Source organism: Haliotis rubra, unplaced genomic scaffold, assembly GCF_003918875.1.
Source record: "Haliotis rubra isolate DU_JTF1 unplaced genomic scaffold, ASM391887v1 Scf76, whole genome shotgun sequence".
Taxonomy (NCBI): domain Eukaryota; kingdom Metazoa; phylum Mollusca; class Gastropoda; order Lepetellida; family Haliotidae; genus Haliotis; species Haliotis rubra.
Genome location: NW_025767479.1, coordinates 1,879,960 through 1,907,285, shown reverse-complemented (window position 1 = coordinate 1,907,285; position 27,326 = coordinate 1,879,960). Strand labels below are relative to the sequence as shown.

At 40.3% G+C, this 27,326-nt stretch overlaps 1 protein-coding gene across 1 annotated transcript; it reads right to left on the bottom strand.

The window, feature by feature from the left end:
- Positions 1-1,816: 1,816 nt before the first annotated feature.
- Positions 1,817-26,988, bottom strand: LOC124260317. The gene is made up of 17 exons (XM_046694596.1): positions 26,617-26,988; positions 24,898-25,234; positions 24,236-24,256; positions 23,775-23,961; positions 23,108-23,238; positions 22,382-22,528; positions 21,499-21,656; positions 21,000-21,146; positions 13,268-13,355; positions 11,648-11,868; positions 6,531-6,867; positions 5,856-5,876; positions 5,345-5,531; positions 4,674-4,804; positions 3,400-3,546; positions 2,371-2,528; positions 1,817-2,019 (listed from the first exon to the last, which is right to left on the bottom strand). The coding sequence occupies exons 1-17, from the start codon at positions 26,986-26,988 to the stop codon at positions 1,870-1,872; spliced, it is 2,940 nt and encodes a 979-aa protein (XP_046550552.1). The 3' UTR covers positions 1,817-1,869.
- Positions 26,989-27,326: the final 338 nt, after the last annotated feature.

Genomic DNA, 27,326 nt, shown 5'->3' with positions numbered 1-27,326 from the left:
GCGTAGAGGGAATTTACAATGTCAAAAACAACTGATTCTTAGTAATGACCGTTTCATTTCAAGAGTAATTTATATAAATAGACGACTATTCATTGTCAAGTTGTCTCTCCCATCAGTATAACCTTATATTATTGAACATGCATCATTCCACATATGATTGTCACTGAAACAACTGAAAAAATGCTGTGATGATTGTCACTGAAACAACTGAAAACGTGTTCTGTTGATTGTCACTGAAACAACTGAAAAAGTGCTGTGATGGTTGTCACTGAAACAACTGAAGACGTTTTCTGATGGTTGTCACTGAAACAACCGAAAACGTATTCTGATGGTTGTTACTGAAACAACTGAAGACGTGTTCTGTTGATTGTCACTGAAACAACTGAAGACGTGTTCTGATGGTTGTCACTGAAACAACTGAAGACGTGTTCTGATGGTTGTCACTGAAACAACTGAAGACGTGTTCTGATGATTGTCACTGAAACAACTGAAGACGTGTTCTGATGTTTGTCACTGAAACAACTGCAGACGTGTTCTGATGGTTGTCACTGAAACAACTGAAGACATGTTCTGATGTTTGTCACTGAAACAACTGAAGACGTGTTCTGATGTTTGTCACTGAAACAACTGAAGACATGTTCTGATGTTTGTCACTGAACCAACTGAATACGTGTTCGGATGGTTGTCACTGAAACAACTGAAGACGTGTTCTGATGTTTGTCACTGAAACAACTGAAGACGTGTTCTGATGGTTGTCACTGAAACAACTGAAGACATGTTCTGATGTTTGTCACTGAAACAACTGAAGATGTGTTCTGATGGTTGTCACTGAAACAACTGAAGACGTGTTCTGATGTTTGTCACTGAAACAACTGAAGACGTGTTCTGATGGTTGTCACTGAAACAACTGAAGACATGTTCTGATGGTTGTCACTGAAACAACTGAAGACATGTTCTGATGTTTGTCGCTGAAACAACTGAAGACATGTTCTGATGGTTGTCACTGAAACAACTGAAGACATGTTCTGATGTTTGTCACTGAAACAACTGAAGACATGTTCTGATGTTTGTCACTGAAACAACTGAAGACATGTTCTGATGGTTGTCACTGAAGACATGCTGTGATGATTTTCTCTGCAATGTGATGATTGTCACTATCCTGATGATTGGGTTCGAAGTGTGGTGACCTGACCACTTGGGAGGATATACTTGCTAGCGTGGAGGGAATTTACAATGTCAAAAACAACTGATTCTTAGTAATGACCGTTTCATTTCAAGAGAAATTTATATAAATAGGCGACTTTGTATTGTCATGTTGCCTCTCCCATCAGTAAAACCTTATATTATTGAACATGCATCATTCCACATTGTCACTGAAACAACTGAAGACATGCTCTGATGAATCGTCATTGAAACAACTGGAGACATGTTCTGATGATTGTCACTGAAACAACTGGATACATTTTTGGCGATGCAAAAAAATCGCTGGTCTTAAAACAAGCATGTCACGTACTGAAAACTAAACGGCATTCTAAATATGTTTACCTGACTGCGAAGCATTAAGCTGTTGTAGCATTAAACTTTGCAGAAAACCCTGTTTGTTGGGATCAGGGGGTCAGGCTTGCTGCCTTGGTTGATTGTTGTCATGGTATCTCAGTAGCGTAGGTCGATGCTCATGTATCAGTCACTAGATTGTCTGGTCCACACTCCATGCATGAAAGACAACCGTGATAGATCCGATGTATTACTAAGTGTTGCATGAAACAAGTAAACAAACAAACACATATCTCAATGAATGCAATAAACAAGGCGGAACTATGTAGCGAATCTGTTTATTTCATGAAATGCAGGGAAAGCAGGTTGGCTTGATCAGTTACTTCTGATAAAGTTGAGGATGTCTGGGTCTCTCAGGTCGACACCGAGGGAGGGGAAACTGTCGGTGCAGCTGGGGTAGTTAATGAGGGACTGAAAAATCCATTTGTCTTGTACCAGACATCTGACCATGCCCCCTTCGTCGCCCTGAAAAGTAAGGTCTTCAAAGTGAAATAGCCATCCTGTAATTACTAAATATACGATGTTCTTTATACAGCATGCGCTTGGAACATACACGACTATCACCAATCACTAGAGGTTTCAAATCACAACAGACCCCTCTGTTAGACTGTCAACTATCGAGTCTGGATCAGACAATCAAGTGACGTGAGCCTAGATCCATAAACTTAGTGTAAGTTGAAACTTTGGACAAGCTTATATTGCTCAAGTACTAATTGGTTCCAGGTAAAAGGTTATTTAGTGCTATGAATGAAAGTGATAATCCAGCAGGTAAGTACGATGAATTGACGGACAATAATTCCGCTTGGCAAGTCATACCTGACACGGCGCTTGTGAGGGGTCATGTGGCACTAGGCAGACAGTGTTTCCAGGCGGGCTGCGCCCTCTTGTCTGTGAGTAGACGGCGTCACAAACCGTAGGGTTTAGATACTTTCCCCTGGTCTCTCGCAGTCGGCGGGAGAGAGACAATGTCACATCTGAAATCAGCATACAATACATAGAATTGATACGAGAACAGGGATCTAAGATACGTCAATAGAAATGTTTGCTCGTTGTTTAACGCCACACTCAGAAATATTCCTGCTATATGGCGGCGGTCTGGATAGGACATTCCAGTGATTGATATCATAAGCATCGATCAACGTCGTTGTGATGCAGTGACATGTTGCAACAGTCACCGAGTCACACCACTCGACAAGCAGAATATCAGTTGTAACTTCACACGTGGAACGTTAGAATGTGAATGGCATTTTTAAGGAAGTATATGCTTGTGTAACGCAACCTGTTCCTGGAATAACATTTCAAATATCCACGCATCAATCTGACTGGTCCATGGGATTCCTAGTCAGATCGACCCGTGAAGGTCCGGGTTAGAATGAGCCTTCAGTAACCCATGCTTGTCGTAAGAGGCGACTAACGGGATCGGGTGGTCAGGCTCGCTGGCTTGGTTAACACATGTCATCGGTTTCCAATTGCGCAGATCGATGCTCATGCTGTTGATCACTGGATTGTCTGGTCCAGACTCGATTATTTACAGACCGCCGCCATATAGCTGGAATATTGCTGAGTGCGGCGTAAAACTAATCTCATTCACTCACTCACCTAGTTAGATCTGATCATCATTAATATGTACTTTAAGTGGCGGCTTTAAAACTGTGTCCAGGCTTGAGTTGGTTGATAGCGCGTCATTGTAACCCAAGGTCAAGGACTGTAATATCTGCTTATTCCAGATTCTATCATTTACAGGTAGACATTAACTTAAATATTTACTGGCATACGTCTGTCCCTGGCGTTAAACAAGAGTAGAAAAATATCCATATTTTTAGCTGGTGAAAAAAGTTGACGCACCGCTGTAGATTCCCCAACCAGCAAAGGAACATGTCCCCAAGGTGGAGTCTCCACATGAGCTGTCACGTGGTCCAGGAAGACAGGCGGGGAGGACACATCTGTTGAAGACAACGTCTTCCTCAAGATGAAGAACAGCAATGTCGTAACCTACAACAATGGAAAGGTTTGTTAAGTGACTGTGGTATGTCGAACTGCTCTTTGAACAGTATCTCGTGGCTGACACATTAATATCAGGATGAGGTAATGAGCTATAACACAAGGAACATATGTACCCATAGGATAATGAGATATGGACGCAAGGGACCTCGATACCCATACGATAATGAGATATCGACACAGGGAACACCGATACCCATACGCTAATCAGCTACAAATGCAAGGGACCTCGACACCCACAAGGTAATGAGCTATAAATGCCAGGAACCACGATATCCATACGATAATGAGCTATAAACGCAAGAGACCTCGATACCCATAAGATAATTAGCTATAAACACAAAAATCACGATACCCATATGATAATGAGCTATAAACATCAGGAACCACGATACCCATAAGATAATGAGCTATAAACACGAGGAACCTCGATACCCATAAGATCATAAGCTATAAACACAGAAGACCTCGATACCCATACGATAATTAGCTATATACACAAAGAGTCACGATACCCATCAGATAATGAGCTAAAAACACAAGGTACCATGATACCAATAAGATAATGAGCTATAAACACAGGAGACCTCGATACCCATAAGATAATGGGCTATAAACACAAAGAATCACGATACCCATAAGATAATTAGCTATAAACATCAGGAACCACGACACCCATAAGATAATAAGCTATAAACATGAGGAACCTCGATACCCATATGATAATGAGATATAAACATGAGGCACCACGATACCCATAAGATAATAAGCTATAAAAACGAGGAAACACGACATCCATAAGATAATGCGCTATAATCACAGGAGACCTCGATACCCATAAGATAATGAGCTATAAACATCAGGAACCACGACACCCATAAGATAATAAGCTATAAACACGAGGAACCTTGATACCCATAAGATAATAAGCTATAAACACAAAGTATCACGATACCCATAAGATAATGAGCTATAAACACGAAGAACCACGATACCTATAAGGTAATGAGCTATAAACATAGGAACCACGATAATTAGCTATAAACACTAGGAACCACGATACCCATAAGGTAATGAGCTATATAGTCAATGGAGACTAGTAAGTGATCTTGTATTACCATTGCCTGCATGCTGTGGATGGATGACAGTTTTGTTGATCTTAACAACAACTTCAAAGTTGTCTGCATTCAAGGCTTCATTCTCCAACAGCAGGTTGTTCTCTCCAACAATAACACTGTGTGGGGTGTACCTGGGAATGAGATAAGTTTCCCAACACTGTCAATTGCCTGACATGACCAATTCTGTTTCGATGTGGTTTCTTATTAATTTGTTGATATTGAACCAAATGGATGCTAACAGCATTCGTAAAAACGACGAATAATCGACAAGTGTGCAGTCGTAAGTTATTCCAAAAATTAATGTTTTGGATTAATATTACATACCAATCATTGACATTTGATTCTCCATTTTGTGACGTAATGCAAGTTTTGTCACAGTGTTACTTGGGTGAAATAACACTTTGTCATCAGTGACACTCGTGTGAGAAAACACATGACAAGGAGAACATGTGTTTTCACGTCAAACATCATCTCATCGACTGACTTAATTGGGAACGTTGATATTTGCGTGCGAGTGGCAGCGTGAAAATGACAACTGTCTAATGTCAGTCGATAGCATTAAAATTCAACATCCTCTATTTACATTATGTTAGTAAAGGCAATGCTTTTACCCAAACGATTGTAATGTGATCAGACATTGAATTGCGTGATTTCTGTTTTTGTGCCTGTACCTTGACGCACAAGAGGCGGTTGTGATCACCTTCCTCTTCCCGATCAGAACCCCTGTACACCTGTGAGCAGGGATGTTCCCAGGCCCTAGCCGTACAGACACCATCCAGGGCCACTCACACAACCCAGCAATGGGGGCATTCAGCATTCGGGCAGTTACTGTTGGCAGTGCAGCTTCACCACATGGCTCTGGGGAAAGAAATATCAATAGTAGCAACGAAAACAGAGTCTGCTTTGAAACTTCAACAAGTCTCCTGATCATACTGTTCAACACTGGATTGTCTGGTCCAGAGACGCAAAACCAAACTCACTCAGTCACTCAATCTGAATTGATGAACATAAACTGACCTTGAACAAAAGATAAACTGACTTACCACCTTCACCACATGGCTCTGGGGGAACAAAACTATCAACAGTGACATCGAAATATAAGTCGCGCTATGAAACTTCAACAAACTTCAATCTGAATTCATGAATAAATACTGGCCCTGAATAAAACAAAAACTGACTTACCATCTACTCCGATTTCCTTACCTGGAACAAAAAGACATAACGGTACACATGGAATGAATAATAGCAACCATGGATTCAAAATATGTAGACACAAATGACCAAACTGGCTCAATGATACATCGAGAGTTGTACAATCGCTTTTTCATGTTACGATATGACATCTCTGTCTTTCACTGAGTAAACAAGAAAATCTCGGAGTGGTTTCGATGAGATGCAATACGGGTTAAAACCATTACTTTGACAGATTGTTTGCTGTTAAACGCCCCACTCAGCAATATTCCAGCTATAATAGCGGCAATCTGGACTAGACAATCCAGTGATCAACAGCATGAGCATCTATCTACTCAATTGGGATACGATGACACGTTTCAACTAAGTCAGCGAGACTGACCACCCGATCCCTTTAGTCGTTTCTTACGACAAGCATTGGTTATGGAAAAACAACTTTCCCTAGCCAGTGAAAAGTCTGCAGACATTCACCCAGAGACTACATCCAAAACCTCTGCCACAAACAGTAGGAATCAGCGACCTCGAACTAACTCCTCCCCAGGACACACAAGCACACACACGCACTCCCCACATCCATGTGCACATCCAGTATATCTCTGGGTGAGGTGTCCAGATGTCCAGTACAATACCCGGGATGTCTATATGAGAAGGGGATTTTTAACTTACACGTTGTGTTCTGGATTTCGTCTTTGACAATTCCCAAAGCACTGAAGTTAGCAGCTGTGAATACCAAGCTGTTGTTTGATGCTATTGCTCGGAGTTCCTCCATGTTAACACCGCTTCCAACGCCAATAGAAATGACCTTGATGCCATCTTGGTGCAACAGATTTGCTTCAGAGGCTGTGTTAGCCCTGTTCGCGGACTGACCGTCTGTGATGACGATGAGGACTTGGGTAGCTCCGGTGCGACCTCCATTAATGGGTAGAAAGCTGTTTTCTCGGACGAAGGTGAGCGCACTTGCTGTGTTCGTTCCACCGCCGCGGTATCTCACAGACTGAATTGCCTTCAAAACAACAGATAAACTGAATATGTATTACCTGTAATGGTCATTTTCAATGAACTCTCACTTAATTTCCTAAAATCAGTATGATCTCACACGAAACCGTTTTCCTTTTTATGCCAATTATTAACTTATTAACATACTTTCATTCAATTACAACCTCTTAAATATATATAAAAATCATGTATTTTGAGCATTATTAATGGAGCTCTAAATTAGTCGAATTAAGTCTAAATGATTTAATTTTTTGTCATGATACTTACAAACATACTTTCATTCATTTACAACCTCCAAAACATTAAAAAAACATCTTTTAGAGCAAAAGTAAATATTCTCGTCCATGGGCCAAATTGTTTTTCACCCATGGGCGAGAATTTTAATAATTCTCTAAATTTGTCGAATTAAGTCCAAATGATTTAATGTGTTTGTCAGTATACTTATAAACATACTTTCATTCATTTACAACCTCCAAAACATTAAAAAAACATCTTTTAGAGCAAAAGTAAATATTCTCGTCCATGGGCCAAATTCTTTTTCGCCTATACCTACATTCAATTACAACCTCTGAAATATTAAATAAAACATGCATTTTGAGCATATTAATAACCCTCTACATTAGTCAAATTAAGTCCAAAGTATTTAATGTTTTTTCATGATAATTTTCTCATGATACATTCATTAACTTACAACCTCACAAACATGAATTCGAGCGAGTTAATATTTTGAGTTTTCGAAAAAGAAAACAGTTTTTTCATTATTATCATATATTCATGACAACTGCATGACGTTTATTTTTTTCAAATCCTTTGCTGAGAGTTTCTGGACTTTAAGTGTCCAGAATTTAATTGTGACGTGTTAAATAATGATAGCCTTGAGTGACTACGCCTGGACGAGCTCTTGCAGTTTTGCTCGTCAACAAATGGCCGTCAAGTTTTTCATCTGTTGGTAACAGTCATTTATTGTTTAACGCAACACCCCAGTCTAAGTAAAACTAAGCCTCAGAATTATTCGTTACACTGTTATACTGAGTCTAACAAAACCTTGCGGAAGGTCGCGTCAGGTAACCTTTGAGCGACCTATGACCGTCCAGTCAAACGCGAGACGACAGAACAGATTTAACCAATCAGACAACGGCTACTATTTAGGGTTCGGCGGGACTTACAAAATGGATTTACTCTTCCCCGGTCGCCAACACTGATCTCACAACAAATGAAAACCCGCATAAAACACAGATATATGACCTGCAGAATATACGCTTTTGGGTTTCTGTTGACATGGTTATCATTAGAAAATATTTTCGCAAGCTGACATCCTTGAATACTGACAAAACGCTATTTTCAGCGACTGTTTACTCACGGTTGTGGCGTGCTCCATGTGCATCACTCGGAAGCGATCGTACGGAAAATAGCATTCGGAATCGTTAGGGTACAAAACGATTTCGAGATAAAAATTCAAAAGGTATGTGCGAATGTCAGCTTTTGCGATTGGTAAGCTGTGTTCTGATTGGTCCATTGAAAAGGTTAGCTGACGCGACCTTCCACAAGGTTTTGTTAGACTCAGTATAGCAGTGTAACGAATAATACTGAGCCTAAGTTTACTTAGACAGCACCACACCCAGCCATACTCCAGTTGTATAATGGTGAACTGTTTGACTGGCATTTTAGGGGTTAGTGAGTGACTATTAAAGGCAACATATCTATACTAGCCACATAAAGAAACTGTGCATTGTAAAATATGATCCCAGTTGATAAGTACGATAACAATGTCAAAGGTACATATAAACTTTAATGGAGGGATCATGAGACCATAACAAGTCGGGAGAATTTCAATTGAAAAGTCAATCACAATGACGTCACGAGTCCACAAGCGGGACAGGGGTCAAACGACCATGTCACAAGCTCAGGAACAGGTATGTCCACCATCGGCATTGAGAACAGCAGTGCATCGACGACGCATAGAGCCTATCAAACGTGCAAGGAAGGCTTGTGGGATGTCACGCCAGATTCTCTCAAGTTCTGTTGCAAGGTCAAGGACGTTATCTGGCGGATGAGGAAGACGGCGTAGACGTCGATCCATCTCATCCCAAACATGCTCTATCGGGGAGAGATCCGGTGAATTTGCAGGCCAAGGCAGTAAGTCAACGTTGTGGTGTTGCAAGAAATCCATAGCAACCCTTGCCGTATGAGGGCGGGCATTGTCCTGTTGGAATGCTAACCCAGGGCCATGACGTTGCAGAAAAGGAATTGCCACAGGTCGAAGAATCTGATCCCTGTAGCCCACACCAGTTAAGTTGCCCTGAACAATCACCAAAGGAGTTCTTTGGCGTGCTGTTATTCCACCCCAAATCATCACGGAACCACCACCAAAGCGATTCCTCTCCAAGACACAGGCCTGTGCATAACGTTCTCCCACGCGTCTATAGGCACGTTGACGTCATCACTATGGGAAATGTTAAACCTGGACTCATCTGTAAAAACAACATTTCTCCACCAAAACAAGGGTCTGCGGACATGATTTCGGCACCACATTCGGCGAGCTTGTCGATGACGTTGTGTCAGGATAGGCCGTATGGCGGGACGTCGTGGTCTGATCCCGTGATGACGTAAACGTTGTCGAACTGTGTTGGGGTGGATACGGCGAAGTCCTGGGATGGTTCGGGCAGTCATCACTGCAGTCTGAAACCTGTGGCGAAGATGGGTCACCCTTATCCATCTGTCCTGTCTTGGCGTTGTTACACGTGGACGTCCAGAACGTGGCCGATCGATGACGTCATTTGTGTTCTGGTAGCGTCTCACCAGTGCAGAAATGGTGTTCCGGTGGCAGTGGAAATGTGCAGCCACTTGTCGTTGAGACATTCCCCCACGGACCATCCCAATGGCCTCATGACGTTGTGCAGACGTGAGCCTTGGCATGCTATGCGTTTCAATAGCCGTTTAATTTTTTGAACGATCGCAAGGGCAGGGGTTGAGCTTTCCAAAGTGACAGTATTGTGTGGCATTCATTTGCTCTGTTTCTCTTTCCCGGAATGCACGTGCAACAACGTATTGCACGTCATAAGGACGAACCCACTGACGTCACGGAACGTGGCACGTGCATGCATGTTGGATACATGTCACTAATCTCTGAGTTTAAATCCTTATGTGTCTACACAGGTTTGATAAATTTAGATTTAAATTTTTGTATGCACAGTTTCTTTATGTGCCTAGTATATATGCATTACTAATTCTTAAAATACTAGATGCCTAAACCAAACGAGCGTGTAATTGTCATCACGAGCATCAATCTATCCAACTAAAGTGCATGTACAGACCCGTGCAAAATGTATTCGGACACTTCACGTAATTTCCATAGACTTACATGTTATTTCAGTGTAGCATAAATAAATTTATGAAGTGAGTTTGAGGTGGATCTTTGTAAAATCTGACAGGCAAATTGAAATCATCTCTGCTCTGGGCACATAATTTCAGTAAACTTTTCCGACCACTATTTAACTAATGACATCACATTTATCAACTTACGTACAGTTCCACAATGCACAATCCCATAGGCCGCCATGTTAAAGGAGTTCACGGCACTGTACGTACATGTGTTGATTAAATTGTTGCCATTCGATAAATAAGCAACGGAAAATCAAACAAAAATTATGTGATTGTAGGTAAGGAGAATACAGTACAAAATAATTTGCATCACCTACTCAACCCTCTACGACATCAATTCACCAGCTTACCTCAAAGACATCATAGAAATTTATCATCCAGCTCGTGTCTTGAGGTCAGAAAAAAGAGTCAGCCTGAAAATGCCAGCAACAAAAACATCCATGGGAGACAGAGCTTTCAGTGCTGCAGCACCAGCTTTGTGGAACTCTGCCAGTTGAACTGAGATCAGTATCTTCCCTGGAAACATTTAGGAGCCAACTAAAAACTCATCTCTTTCTAGCTACCTACTAGTTTTCCACTTTCTCTGCACAGCGCCACTGAGCAGCACTGGTTGGACATTAGGTACTTAAACAAATGCATTATTATTATTATTATTATTAAGATGATTCCTCACAAATGTGCACATTTGACTTGGATTTTAAAAATTAAATTCACGAAAAATATTTATGCCACACTAAATTAGCATGCAAGTCTATGGAAATTACGTCAAGTGTCCGAATACTTTTTGCACGACTCTGTACCTGACCACCCGATCCCGCTCTAACGACGAGCATGGGTTGTTGAAGACCAATTCTAACCCAGTTACTCACGGGATGTATCAGGCATAAACGTTATCAGTTTAGAATTTAGCCCTGCATATCTTTAATGTTTATTTGATGATTTTGTTGTTTTGTCCTGTCGTCGCCTTGGGCCCTTTAATAAATTGTCATGGTCTGTTTAACATATCTTTTAAACTCATAATTTGACTTCGTTTAATAATCGTACAGTGTAATTGACTCACTTATCAGTGAGTGAGTTAACAGTTGAGTCAATGATCGAACAAATCACAAAATCATGGTTCAAAAATGTGCAATGAACTAACATTTCTAAACGACCCAATCATATTTCGTTGACTCTTCTAACAAGCACTGCAGTGATGGAGGTCTATAATAAGAAAGAAAGATGTATGAATACATCCGGGTTAAGCGCACCAGCATGCGTGAGTGACTTTATTTTTGGGGACACCAGAAATGGACTTCACACATTTTATAATTACCCATATGTGAAATCGAAGCCGGGTCTTTGGCATGTCGAGCGACCGCTTTAACCAATAGGCTACCCCACCGTCCCGATGTGTATAACTGTACCTGAACAAGATCAGCACGGTTGTCGTATCGATGAAGGCTGAATTGATTTAAGACACTTGAGGAGAAGAGGACCACACTAAACTGCACTGCGGAGGGACCCACAGAAAAACCTTGGACGAAGTCGGACACAAAGGACACTTCCAAGGCAAAATCCGTTGGTCCCACACTCCCGGACGTGTCCAGAAGGAACACGATATCGGCTCGAGCTGAGGTACTGCATTCTATAATGTCAAACACGATATCAACATGAGCCAAAGTACTCCATTCTACAATGTCAAAGACGAAATGAACATGAGCCGAGGTACTACATTCTACAATGTCAAGCATGATATCAACATGAGCCGAGGCACTACATTCTACAATGTCAAACATGATATCAACATGAGCCAAAGTACTCCATTCTACAATGTCAAACATTCTACAATGTCAATGTCAAGCATGATATCAACATGACTACTATTCTACAATGTCAAACACAGCCGAGGCACTACGAAATGAACATGAGCCGAGGCACTACATTCTACAATGTCAAGCATGATATCAACATGAGCCGAGGTACTACATTCTACAATGTCAAAAACGATATCAACATGAGTCAAAGAACTCCATTCTACAATGCCAAAAATGATATCAGCATGAGCCAAAGTACTCGATTCTACAAAGTCAAACATGATATCAGCACGAGCCGAGGTACTACATTCTACAATGTCAAACACGATATCAACATGAGGCAAAGTGCTCCATTCTACAATGCCAAACATGATATCAGCACTGGACGGGAAATTGTGTTCTACAATATTCAGTATTCAAACACAACCAATTTACTGTATTTTACAACATTACTATTATCAACTAAAATACCGTATTCTACAATATCGTACGCGAGATAATCATCAGCCGAGGTTCTCCATTCTGTAGTGTCAAACATGATGCATAAACAGGAGTTTTGGTACTGCATGCTACAATGTCAAACACGATATCAGTAATTCATTCTGCAAATGCAAACATGCTATTAAGAAGAGTTAAAGTATTGATTTTTTACAATATCAAATACTATTTCTGCCTTCTTAGATTGGCATTACAGAAGTTGAGGAGATGAAGAATGAGGACAATTTTTATGGATACACAACTTCTTTATTCTGTATAGGCGCCGTTTCGACATAGATTCTAATGCCACTTGCTTGACAACTCTTATACAGAATAGGCAAGTTGTATTTCCATACAAATGTTCTCATTCTTTATTATTTCTACCTGTCAGATCAAGGTTGTAGAGCATGTCAGAGGTAAGACGTAGTAATCAATGCATAGGCACCTGGGAGGTGATCATTATTTTATACATTTCGCTGAGTCGTTGTAGAAAACTACATGCACCTGGAGCAATTATATTTGGTATGTTAGATCCCGTACAAAGAAACCATTTGAATATCAGGTCTTGATTTCTCAATTATTTGAATACTTATGACAGTTTTTATCGATAATGCCTCAAATACACTTTGAGCAAAATAATACCACTGACCAAAAATCCCAAACTGGATTTTTTAACCATATTCTAGTATTTGTTTCTACAGGTTTCATTTAGGGAGAACATTATTTTAAAACCGTTGTCTCACCAGAACTTACCAGTTGTAACTTGTCCGATTGCCGACACGGGCATCAGCGCCAGGATGAACAGGGCACCTATCATACTGCACCGGACAGCTATTCGACTCTTGCAATCACGTTGTAATCAGATCGTTATCGGAACGATACCCAATGATCTGACTAACCCTTCTGGGTTCGCCTCACCGTTTATAAAGCCAATCAGTGTAGGGGTTTTTAATTTCTTGGTACAAGGAAGTGAAGCACGTTTTGTGGATATTTTCTACAACTTGTAGAGCTAATGGGTTTCGTGTAGTTTTTGTAGTTTGAAATTTCCGAATCGACATTGTAAAGAAAATATGGCGGATCGTTGTTAAAAAGTAAATTACTAATTCACCAGCATCCTTCAATTTGATTGGTCAAAGTTCCTTAGAGTTGGATCAGAAGCAACCACTTGTGAAGGGAGTTTTTTTCCACATCTTTACACAAGGGGGATATTGTACTCCAGTAAAAAGTCGTATTGTAATGAGTTTCGTTGTACGTCAGAACATCACATTCAAGTATTCAAACCATACATGATATCTTGTTTTCGTCTTTGGAATTATAAACACCTTTTCCACTCCTTAAGTCAACTATGTAAGCAATGAGATGCCTGTGTACAGAGTCTTTGTAAACAGTGTTGGAACGTTGTCAATATAACAACCTCTCCATTTATCAGTGACAAAATCTTATCAAAAGTGAATATATATTTTTTTCAACATGAGAATCTAATCTTCTTTATTCATCATACAAACATTGCTGAGTAAATTTTCATTTAATTACGCGGATTGGCCTGGCAAACAAGACATTGTTGGTTGCATCTAGAGGGTGTCTGTTTGTGAAATTCATGCACGTAAGCCTGTACAAGCTCTCTTGATTTGGCTACTTGTCTCCATTTGCAGGTGAGTCTCCATTTGCAGGTGCACATGATGTGAACTGAGATGACACTGGGGCTTTCTTGGCAGTTTCCAGGTGCACATTTTCAGTGTATAATCAATGTTTAATGATGTGCAGTGTTCCATCATCGTCGTCGTCCTCATCATGACAGAACTATGGTTTGTTTCAAGTCTATTATCGTTGTTTCATATCGTCACTCATTTCACTCAGATCAAAAGAGCGATTTTTTGTGGGTCCACCATATTTTAAATCAGTGCAAACCTTCAATGTTTACTTTCGATTCTACAAAATATACATGTTGGGAGGTATGCGATTACGAAAGAGATTTATTTCACTCACTCAAAGATTTTACTTCACTCACTTCAATGTTTACTTTCGATTCTACAAAATATACACGTTGGGTGGTATGCGATTGCGAGAGAGATATACTTCACTCACTCAAAGATTTTCATTTGAATAATAATTGTTTCAGTCAATCGTATTTGAAGTGATTTTGTGTAACCCTACAGCGTCTATTGGCGGACCATCGGTAATCCCTGGTATTGACGTAGGACAAAGTGGATATCGTAACCACCTATAAATATGGGAGTGCGAACTCCATACCTTAAACATATCAATAGGCACTGTTTTGTGTCGATTTTCAAACTAAACTGAAACAGCACATCTATGATGAAATCAATACACTAAATAATTCAAATTTTATTTATATTATATACTTGTTTAATTAACTAGGTTTACAAATCAATCGAAAGTACTGCAAAATAACTACAATGACGCAATAGAGTGAAGCTACATAATTCAGTGGCAGAAAAATTGCAATTGTAATATGATAGCAGTGGTAATAAATGTGGCAAGTGGTAATAGTGTTCTCCCTGAAACATCAGTCAGGCTTCCGAAACAGACCCATTCTACAAACAGTGTAATACGATTACATCATCATTTAAGAATACTGCCTTACAACAGTACAATGGTTGTATTTTTTTAGTGGAAATGAGTGAGGAGTGGGTGTGGTTTTACGCCGCTTTTAGCAATATTCCAAATATTCCAGCAATATCACGGCGAGGGACACCAGAAATGGGCTTCACACATTGTACCCATGTAGGGAATCGAATCCGGGTTTTCGGGGTAACGAGCGAACTCTTTAACCACTAGGCTACCCCACCGCAGGTTGTGTGGAAATTAACCACACATGCAAGACATTGTCCCGCTGGAATGCCTCGCCAATTGGTATGGTCTTATTTGAAATGGAAGGTTTGACGAAAATGAAAACGTTTTTAAATGTCTAGAGCGTAGCTATTTGAATAGATGGTGAACACTGTCTGCCATATCGGATAAATTACATCAACATGTACATAACGGTTGGGTTAACTTGTAGTCACCGATTATTACATTAATATATTATTATAGGATATTTATATAACGCACATATCCACGCAATTAGTACATGCTCAAGGCGCTGACATTCAAATCAACTAAACTTTCTCGTCAATTTACCAGTCTACCATCTGGCACTAACAATTTGCTCTTCTGAATTGGTATTTTGCAAAGCATGTTGTTGACCCCTTCCCGCCTCCCACACCCCCCACCTAAGTGGTTATGCGCATGTTATACGCAAACAAAGACATGCACACTAGGTATTATGTGTAGGCCCCTAGGACGCCACAAGGAGCATAAATAACTTACCAAGGGAATTCTTGGTTACATTAAATCCCCAGACACATGCACTTGTGGGTTAAAAGGATGGGTGGCATGTTAAAACCCGGAACTAAACTTTCTACGTTTCATGATACATTGTGAACTCCGTTTATTACGAATACACGAACTGAAGGATATAACGAATTTAGCTTTTTTTACCTGTCCTCTTGGTCTATATTATACTCGAAATGTGTTTAATTTACTACGGTGAGTACGAACTAAACTTAGCGGTCACTTTGAGTTCGTTATATCTGTACGTCAGTTGCTGTTCAGGAGAACGTAAAATCCGAATCACTCATAGATTTAGCACTTATGTTATTAAATCTTTGTATGTCATCACACACACATTCATGTAGGCACCGTGTGTATATGTGTCTGTGAACGTGTTTTGCTTAACAGAACAGTCAGTAATAATTCTATTAATGTTTCATTTTGTAAAAAGTTGCAATGTTAAGTGTAAAGAGTTAAACAGCATTACTGGAGAGCACAATGAGGCCGAAATGAGGCGTTTAGCACGGCAGAGAAAATAATAGTGACGTCATAGTCCGCAGGGCAAGCTGCTTCAAGCTCGTGTTGTGAATGTGTAGGTGCGCGCACATAATATATATGTGCGTGTGTCCGATCTCGCGTGCCTGCGTGTGAGATATGTCTAAGATTTGAATATCGAGGCAGTTCTGTAACACGATAAACAACCGTTTTAATACTGCCATTGTCAGTGAATTGCCCGCTATACAGTCACTCAACATGTTTTACCAATCCCATAGCAGCACGCGATTTGGTATTGTCCAGTTCATTTTACTGTATATGGGTTATTGTGTAAGTGAGAACTTACTTACAACTGGAACACATTTTTTCATTCGATATATTTATTACATGACCAAGTATATACATATATAAGGTGCAGCTTCGGCGCTGATTAGCATATGGTTCCTCTTGTATAGGGCAATGTTTCAGTTTGAGTTTATGAAGTTGATGATTGTGGGAGCGCGCAGATCGACGCCTAAAGTGGGATACGTGTCTTGACAGCTGGGCACGTTGATAAGGGACTCCAGAATCCACCTTCCTCTTTCAGCACAAGCCACCATTCCACCTTCATCACCCTACAGAGGAATCAAATATAAATCGACATTAATTGTTTGAAGCACGAATACAAATCTTTTTGTAGCCATCGCTAGAACTTGCTGACAAGAAAAACAGATTTAGAGTTATCTCCCTTCCATCAAATTTGCATTCGCAAAACATCGGTAATTTCCGTACATCGTACGTGATTCAATGTTATTCGAGATAAAGAATTACTACCACGAAGTACAAAAGTTGATTGACGGCGGGCTACATTGAAATGTTACTCGCTTGTAAGCGGGGTACATTGAAAATAATAGATGAGAGCTCAGCCAATCAGAAAGCCACATTTATGTGTGAGGTAAGATAATGCATCATATTCGTTACTGTTGTGTTAAATCTGGACATCTCCCTCCCTCCCCCACCCCCCTCCCCACCCCTGAAGTTTGGAAGATATGGTGAAATACACTGTGCAATTATTAAAAACACAAAAATAATAAGTTTAGAATTTTTTACCAGGTCTCCAATGTTGTCACTTCCTTCTTAAATCTTCGTAAAAAGATTGTGCCTCAAACGTCACAACACATATCGAAATATAGGGCAATCTTAAGTCGTCCCTCTTGTCCTACCGTCTTGTCACGATGCATCTTTAAATATAGACATGACTATGACAGTGACTAAGCAGTTCCACGGGTTTATTACAACCTGGGATGGTAAGGACGATAAAAGAAAAATGGCTATTGGACAGCAACTGATCAATGTGAAACATCTTAACCTGAAGTCAAACTGAGTACACAACCATCATGGCCACTGACACAGAATATAGGGTGGAAGATGACAGAGTTGAATTCATACAGTAAGAACCTAAAGTACGTGTGTATACGCATATTTACAGTGTTCAGGGGTCAGTCACAAAGGCTGTTGACTGAAGGAAGACTTAGTGTTGTACAATATTAGCATCATGTTTCTAAGACGTCCTCCTCACAAGAATGAATGTACGGCCGTGACACTGTATCTGTATGTACGTGTAGTGTGACGGCTGCAGGGCGGGAGGTATCGTCAGGGAATGGACACCATGGTGTGGGTTCGCAGTAGAGAGACCTGACCTCATGGGAGGATATACTTGCTAGCGTGGAGGGAATTTAAAATGTCAAAACCAACTGATTCTTAGTAAGAACCGTTTCATTTCAAGAGTAATTTATATAAATAGTCGACTATTTATTGTCAAGTTGTCTCTCCCATCAGTAAAACCTTGTATTTTTGAACATGCATCATTCCACGCATCATTGTCATTGAAACAATTTAAAACGTGTTATGTTAATTGTCACTGAAACAACTGAAAACGTGTTCTGATGGTTGTCACTGAAACAACTAAAGACGTGTTCTGATGGTTGTCACTGCAACAGGTGAAGACGTGTTCTGTTGATTGACACTGAAACAACTAAAGACGTGTTCTGTTGATTGTCACTGCAACAGGTGAAGACGTATTCTGATTATTGTCACTGAAACAACCGGAGGCGTGTTCTGTTGATTGTCACTGAAACAAGTGGAGACGTGTTCTGATGATTGTCACTGAAACAAGTGGAGACGTGTTCTGATGATTGTCACTGAAACACTGGATACGTGTTCTGATGATTGTCACTGAAATAACTGGAGACGTGTTCTGATGATTGTCACTGAAACAACTGAAGACGTGTTCTGATGGTTGTTACTAAAATAACTGAAGACATGCTGTGATGATTGTCACTGCAACAGGTGAAGACATGTTCTGATGCTTGGGTTCGAAGTGTGGAGACCTGACCTCATGGGAGGATATACTTGCTAGCGACGGGGAATTTAATGTGTCAAAAACAACTGGTTCTTAATAATGACCGTTTCATTTCAAGAGTAATTTATATAAATAGGCGACTTTGTATTGTCAAGTTGTCTCTCCCATCAGTAAAACCTTATATTATTGAACATGCATCATTCCACATTGTCACTGATACAACTGGAGATATGTTCTGATGATTGTCACTGAAACAACTGGAGACATGTTCTGATGCTTGTCAGCTTTACCAAATACATTTATAGCGATGCATAAAACTCGCTGGTCTTAAAACAAGCATGTCACGTACTGAAAACTAAACGGCTGAGGAAACAATAGCCCTATGTTTAATGGTGGTTTAGTATGAAACAAGCATCAAAATGATATTAAATGGTGATGCATGTGATGAGTGTGTAAAACATAATTACACTGCTCGCAGATCAGGCAGAAAGACTGTTGACTGAAGGAAGTGTTCTACAATATTAGCGTCATGTTTCTAAGACGTCCTCCTCACAAGACTGAATGTACGGCCGTGACACTGTATCTGTATGTACGTGTAGTGTGACGGCTGCAGGGCTGGAGGTATCGTCAGGAGGTTGTATGTCACACAGAGGGAATGGACACCATGGTGTGGGTTCAAAGAGGAGAGACCTGGCCTCGTTGCCAATGTGGAGGCAATTCAACAAGTAATGGTCTTTGTTTAAACTGTCATGATTCTTAGTCATGACCCTCGATGTTTGCGCGAAGCAAACTTGAAATCATTATGCGTGCAATTTATATAGATAGACGGCGTCATATTGTCTCCCTTTCACCGATACGCTGACAGTACGGTTAAACTGTATATCTATGGACATGCATCATTCATCATGTGATTGTCACTGAGACAACTGAAGAGATCTTCTGATGAATGTCGTCTTCATTGAACACATTTACAGAGGTGCATGTAACTGACTCGTTTGGCTTAAAACAGGCATGTCACGTTCTGAAAACTAAACTGCCAAGGAAACAATAGTCTCATGTTTCATGGTGGCTTGAAATAAAACAAGCATCAAATTGCCATTCGATGGTAATGTATTGTATATTGGTATCGTGGTTGTGTTTTGGACCTATAGTTTGCATTATTCTGACGACTTCTTTCAACATAGCAGCATTTTATAACGTTTTGTATCATATGTATGTGTATATATATTATGTATATTTTGTTCCAGAGTACTACCTCAAGGTTGAAACGATAGTTCACATTTTTAGGAATGTTTCAATAAACTTTATGTACATCTTAATCAAAACTTATAGGCGCCATCAGCTTCGCGGTACGCGGTAGTTAACAAGCTCCAGTAGCCTACTGATGGCTAGTCCTTGTGAAATAAAAAAAGTGACCCCATATCATCGTGCTACTGTGGAGGGTGCGCCAAATGCATCTTAATAGACTATAATGCCTAATCCTGTTTTAGTGCACGGACATGGCGTCCATAAGTCAGATTTATCCACTAGCGAAATACTTTGTTCCATATGGGTATGCACGTCACGAGAAAACCTGTATACAATGTTTGAAGTCTCCTGTCGTGATATTGCGTGAATATCGCTAAAAGTGGCGTAAAACATCACTCACTCACTCACTTTTAATTTGATCAGTGTTCATTTCCTTTCAAACAAAATACCAATGCTCAAGACAGACATTGGGTTTTGTTTAATATCTGGAATTGATTAAATACAACAAGAATATATTGTTGATAATTCTAACAAGGAAAGCTCGCTAGTTCTAATAAGACGATTCGTACGGCAATCATAGGCAGCTTGGGACAAAATGCAAACCGGAATCATACCGTTTCTGTATTGATAATGCAAGTGCATAATAATTATTCAATTGTTGTAAACGCCCATTATTGTATCAAATAATGCGTAGACATGACCTTCTTACGATGGGTACCACTAACATTCTAAATATGTTTACCTGACTGCGAAGCATTAAGCTGTTGTAGCATTAAACTTGCAGAAAACCCTGTTTGTTGGGATCAGGGGGTCAGGCTTGCTGCCTTGGTTGATTGTTGTCATGGTATCTCAGTAGCGTAGGTCGATGCTCATGTATCAGTCACTAGATTGTCTGGTCCACACTCCATGCATGAAAGACAACCGTGATAGATCCGGTGTATTACTAAGTGTTGCATGAAACAAGTAAACAAACAAACACATATCTCAATGAATGCAATAAACAAGGCGGAACTATGTAGCGAATCTGTTTATTTCATGAAATGCAGGGAAAGCAGGTTGGCTTGATCAGTTACTTCTGATAAAGTTGAGGATGTCTGGGTCTCTCAGGTCGACACCGAGGGAGGGGAAACTGTCGGTGCAGCTGGGGTAGTTAATGAGGGACTGAAAAATCCATTTGTCTTGTACCAGACATCTGACCATGCCCCCTTCGTCGCCCTGAAAAGTAAGGTCTTCAAAGTGAAATAGCCATCCTGTAATTACTAAATATACGATGTTCTTTATACAGCATGCTCTTGGAACATACACGACTATCACCAATCACTAGAGGTTTCAAATCACAACAGACCCCTCTGTTAGACTGTCAACTATCGAGTCTGGATCAGACAATCAAGTGACGTGAGCCTAGATCCATAAACTTAGTGTAAGTCGAAACTTTGGACAAGCTTATATTGCTTAAGTATTTAATTGGTTCAAGGTAAAAGGTTATTCAGTGCTATGAATGAAAGTGATAATCCAGCAGGTAAGTACGATGAATTGACGGACAATAATTCCGCTTGGCAAGTCATACCTCACAAGGCGCTTGTGAGGGGTTATGTGGTACTAGGCAGACAGTGTTTCCAGGCGGGCTGCGCCCTCTTGTCTGTGAGTAGACGGCGTCACAAACCGAAGGGTTTAGATACTTTCCCCTGGTCTCTCGCAGTCGGCGGGAGAGAGACAATGTCACATCTGAAATCAGCATACAATACATAGAACTGGTACGAGAACAGGGATCTAAGATACATCAATAGAAATGTTTGCTGGTTGTTTAACGCCACATTCAAAAATATTCCAGCTGTGTGGCGGCGGTCTGGATAGGAAATTCCAGTGACTAATATCATAAGCATCGATCAACGTCGTTGTGATGCAGTGGCATGCTGCAACACAGTCACCGAGTCACACCACTCGACAAGCAGAATATCAGTTGTAACTTCACAGGTGGAACGTTAGAATGTGAATGGCATTTTTAAGGAAGTATATGCTTGTGTAACGCAACCTGTTCCTGGAATAACATTTCAAATATCCAAGACAGAGCAATTGCGCAGATCGATGCTCATGCTGTTGATCACTGGATTGTCTGGTCCAGACTCGATTATTTACAGACCGCCGCCATAGAGCTGGAATATTGCTGAGTGTGGCGTAAAACTTATCTCATTCACTCACTCACCTAGTTAGATCTGATCATCATTAATATGTACTTTAAGTGGCGGCTTTAAAACTGTGTCCAGGCTTGAGTTGGTTGATAGCGCGTCATTGTAACCCAAGGTCAAGGACTGTAATATCTGCTTATTCCAGATTCCATTATTTACAGGTAGACATTAACTTAAATATTTACTGGCATACGTCTGTCCCTGGCGTTAAACAAGAGTAGAAAAATATCCATATTTTTAGCTTCGTGAAAAAAGTTGACGCACCGCTGTAGATTCCCCAACCAGCAAAGGAACATGTCCACAAGGTGGAGTCTCCACATGAGCTGTCACGTGGTCCAGGAAGACAGGCGGGGAGGACACATCTGTTGAAGACAACGTCTTCCTCAAGATGAAGAACAGCAATGTCGTAACCTACAACAATGGAAAGGTTTGTTAAGTGACTGTGGTATGTCGAACTGCTCTTTGAACAGTATCTCGTGGCTGACACATTAATATCAGGATGAGGTAATGAGCTATAACACAAGGAACATATGTACCCACACGCTAATGAGCTATAAATGCAAGGGACCTCGACACCCACAAGGTAATGGGCTATAAATACCAGAGACCTCGATATCCATAAGATAATGAGCTATAAACGCAAGAGACCTCGATACCCATAAGATAATTAGCTATAAACACAAGGAATCACGATACCCATATGATAATGAGCTATAAACACGAGGAACCTCGATACCCATAAGATAATAAGCTATAAACACGAGGAACCTCGATACCCATAAGATAATAAGCTATAAACACAAAGTATCACGATACCCATAAGATAATGAGCTATAAACACGAAGAACCACGATACTTAAAAGGTAATGAGCTATAAACATGAGGAACCTCGATACCCATAAGATAATAGGCTATAACACAAGGGACCACGATACCCATAAGGTAATGAGCTATATAGTCAATGGAGACTAGTAAGTGATCTTGTATTACCATTGCCTGCATGCTGTGGATGGATGACAGTTTTGTTGATCTTAACAACAACTTCAAAGTTGTTTGCATTCAAGGCTTCATTCTCCAACAGCAGGTTGTTCTCACCAACAATAACACTGTGTGGGGTGTACCTGGGAATGAGATAAGTTTCCCAACACTGTCAACTGCCTGACATGACCAATTCTGTTTCGATGTGGTTTCTTATTAATTTGTTGATATTGAACCAAATGGATGCTAACAGCATTCGTAAAAACGACGAATAATCGACAAGTGTGCAGTCGTAAGTTATTCCCAAAAATAATTTTTTGGAATATACATACATATTATTGACATTTGATTCTGCATTTTGTGACGTAATGCAAGTTTTATCACAGTGTTACTTGGGTGAAATAACACTTTGTCATCAGTGACACTCGTGTGAGAAAACACATGACAAGGAGAACATGTGTTTTCACGTCAAACATCATCTCATCGACTGACTTAATTGGGAACGTTGATATTTGCGTGCGAGTGGCAGCGTGAAAATGACAACTGTCTAATGTCAGTCGATAGCATTAAAATTCAACATCCTCTATTTACATTATGTTAGTAAAGGCAATGCTTTTACCCAAACGATTGTAATGTGATCAGACATTGAATTGTGTGATTTCTGTGTTTGTGCCTGTACCTTGACGCACAAGAGGCGGTTGTGATCACCTTCCTCTTCCCGATCAGAACCCCTGTACACCTGTGAGCAGGGATGTTCCCAGGCCCTAGCCGTACAGACACCATCCAGGGCCACTCACACAACCCAGCAATGGGGGCATTCAGCATTCGGCCAGTTACTGTTGGCAGTGCAGCTTCACCACATGGCTCTGGGGGAAATGAAATATCAATAGTAGCAACGAAAACAGATTCTGCTTTGAAACTTCATGAAGTCTCCTGATCATACTGTTCAACACTGGATTGTCTGGTCCAGAGGCGTGAAACTTAACTCACTCAGTCACTCAATCTGAATTGATGAACATAAACTGACCTTGAACAAAAGATAAACTGACTTACCACCATCACCACATGGTTCTGGGGAACAAACTTTAATCTGAATTCATGAATATATACTGACCCTGAATAAAACGAAAACTGACTTACCATCTGGTCCGATTTCCGTACCTGGAACAAAAAGACATAACGGTACACATGGAATGAATAATAGCAACCATGGATTCAAAATATGTAGACAAAAATGACCAAACTGGCTCAATGATACATCGAGAGTTGTACAATCGCTTCTTCATGTTACGATATGACATCTCTGTCTTTCACTGAGTAACAAGAAAATCTCGGAGTGGTTTCGATGATATTCAATACGGGTTAAAACCATTACTTTGACAGATTGTTTGCCGTTAAACGCCCCACTCAGCAATATTCCAGCTATAATATCGGCAATCTGGACTAGACAATCCAGTGATCAACAGCATGAGCATCTATCTACTCAATTGGGATACGATGACACGTTTCAACTAACTCAGCGAGACTGACCACCCGATCCCTTTAGTCTTTTCTTACGACAAGCATTGGTTATGGAAAAACAACTTTGCCTAGCCAGTAAAAAGTCTGCAGACATTCATCCAGAGACTACATCCAAAACCTCTGCCACTGCGACCTCGAACAAACTCCTCCCCCAGGACACACAAACACACACGCACTCCCCACATCCATGTGCACATCCAGTATATCTCTGGGTGAGGTGTGCAGATGTCCAGAACAATACCCGGGATGTCTATATGAGGAGAAGGGGATTTTTAACTTACACGTTGTGTTCTGGATTTCGTCTTTGACAATTTCCAAAGCACTGAAGCTAGCAGCTGTGAATACCAAGCCGTTGTTTGATGCTATTGCTCGGAGTTCCTCCATGTTAACACCGCTTCCAACGCCAATAGAAATGACCTTGATGCCATTTTGGTGCAACAGATTTGCTTCAGAGGCTGTGTTAGCCCTGTTCGCGGACTGACCGTCTGTGATGACGATGAGGACTTGGGTAGCTCCTGGGCGACCTCCATTAATGGGTAGAAAGCTGTTTTCTCGGACGAAGGTGAGCGCACTTGCTGTGTTCGTTTCACCGCCGCGGTATCTCAAAGATTGAATTGCCTTCAAAACAACAGATAAACTGAATATGTATTACCTGCAATGGTCATTTTCAATGAACTCTCACTCAATTTCCTAAAATTAGTATGATCTCACACGGAACCGTTTTCCTTTTTATGCCAATTATTAACTTATTAACATACTTTCTTTCAATTACAACCTCTTAAATATCAAAAACCCATGTATTTTGAGCATTTTTAATGAAGCTCTAAATTAGTCGAATTAAGTCCAAATGATTTAATTTTTTGTCATGATGTTTATAAACATACTTTCATTCATTTACAACCTCCAAAACATTAAAAAACATCTTTTTGAGCAAAAGTAAATATTCTCGCCCATGGGCCAAATTGTTTTCGGCCATACCTTCATTCAATTACAACCTCTGAAATATAAAAAAAATATGCATTTGAGCATGTTTAAAACCCCTATACATTAGTCGAATTAAGTCCAAATATTTAATGTTTTTCTCATGATACTTATAAACATACATTCATTCACTTACAACCTCAAAAACATGATTTCGAGCGAGTTTATCATTTTTTCATTATTATCATATATTCATAACTGCATGACGTTTATTTTTTTCAAATCCTTTGTCAGAAAGTGGCCACAGTGCGGAGAGTTTCTGGACTTTTGGTGTTCAGAATTAAATTGTGACGTGTTAAATAATGATAGCCTTGAGTGACGAGCCTGGACGAGCTCTTGCAGGTTTGCTCGTCAACAAATGGCCGTCAAGTTGTTCATCTGTTGGTAACAGTCATTTATTGTTTAACGCCACACCCAGCTATACTCCAGTTATATAACGGTGAACTGTTTGATTGGCATTTTAGGAGTTGGTGAGTAACTATTAAAGGCAACATATCTATATGCATTTACTACTTCTTAAAAAAACTAGATGCCTAAACCAGACGAGCGAGTAATTGACACCATGAGCATCGATCTATTCAACTAAAGTGCATGTAACTAATCTTTTAACTCATAATTTGACTTCGTTTAATAATCGTACAATGAAATTGACTCACTTATCAGTGAGTGAGTTAACAGTTGAGACAATGATCGTACAAATTACAAAATCATGGTTCAAAGATGTGCAATGAACCAACATTTCTCAACGACCCAAATGGTCTATAATCAGAAAGAAAAATGTATGAATACATCCGGGTTAAGAGCACCAGCATGCGTGAGTGAGTTTATTTTTTCTCCGCTTTTAGCAATATTCCAGCAATACCATGGCGGGGGACACCAGAAATGGACTTCACACATTTTACCCATATGGGAAATCGAACCCGGGTCTTCGGCATGTCGAGCGACCGCTTTAACCACTGGGCTACCCCACCTTCCCGCAATAACATGAAGTATCCATATTAAAATGAGTACAACTGTACCTGAACAAGATCAGCACGGTTGTCGTATCGATAAAGGCTGAATTGATTTAAGACACCCGAGGAGAAGAGGAGCACACCAAACTGCACTGCGGAGGGACCCACAGAAAAACCTTGGACGAAGTTGCACAGAAAGGACACTTCCATGGCAAAATCCGTTGGTCCCACACTCCCGGACGTGTCCAGAAGGAACACGATATCGGCTAGAGATGAGGTACTGCATTCTATAATGTCAAACACGATATCAACATGAGTCGAGGCACTACATTCTACAATGTCAAACACGACATCAACATGAGCCGAGGTACTACATTCTACAATGTCAAACACGATATCAACATGAGCCGAGGCACTACATTCTACAATGTCAAGCATGATATCAACATGAGTCGAGGTACTACATTCTACAATGTCAATTCTACAATGAAACATCATATCACATGAGCCGAGGTACTACATTCTACAATGTCAAGCATATCAACATGATATCAACATGAGCCGAGGCACTACATTCTACAATGTCAAGCATGATATCAACATGAGTCGAGGCACTACATTCTACAATGTCAAGCATGATATCAACATGAGCCGAGGTACTACATTCTACAATGTCAAGCATGATATCAACATGAGTCGAGGCACTACATTACAATCAACATGATATCAACATGAGCCGAGGTACTACATTCTACAATGTCAAGCATGATATCAAC

Excerpts from the sequence above, each read along its gene's own strand:
- LOC124260317 (XM_046694596.1), bottom strand. The coding sequence starts at position 26,988 with ATGCTTGACATTGTAGAATGTAGTGCCTCGGCTCATGTTGATATCGTG. Across the intron at positions 22,529-23,107 it reads TCCACAGCATGCAGGCAATG|GTTACGACATTGCTGTTCTT; the intron begins GTAATACAAGAT and ends CCATTGTTGTAG. Across the intron at positions 2,020-2,370 it reads CCTCACAAGCGCCGTGTCAG|GGCGACGAAGGGGGCATGGT; the intron begins GTATGACTTGCC and ends CTTACTTTTCAG.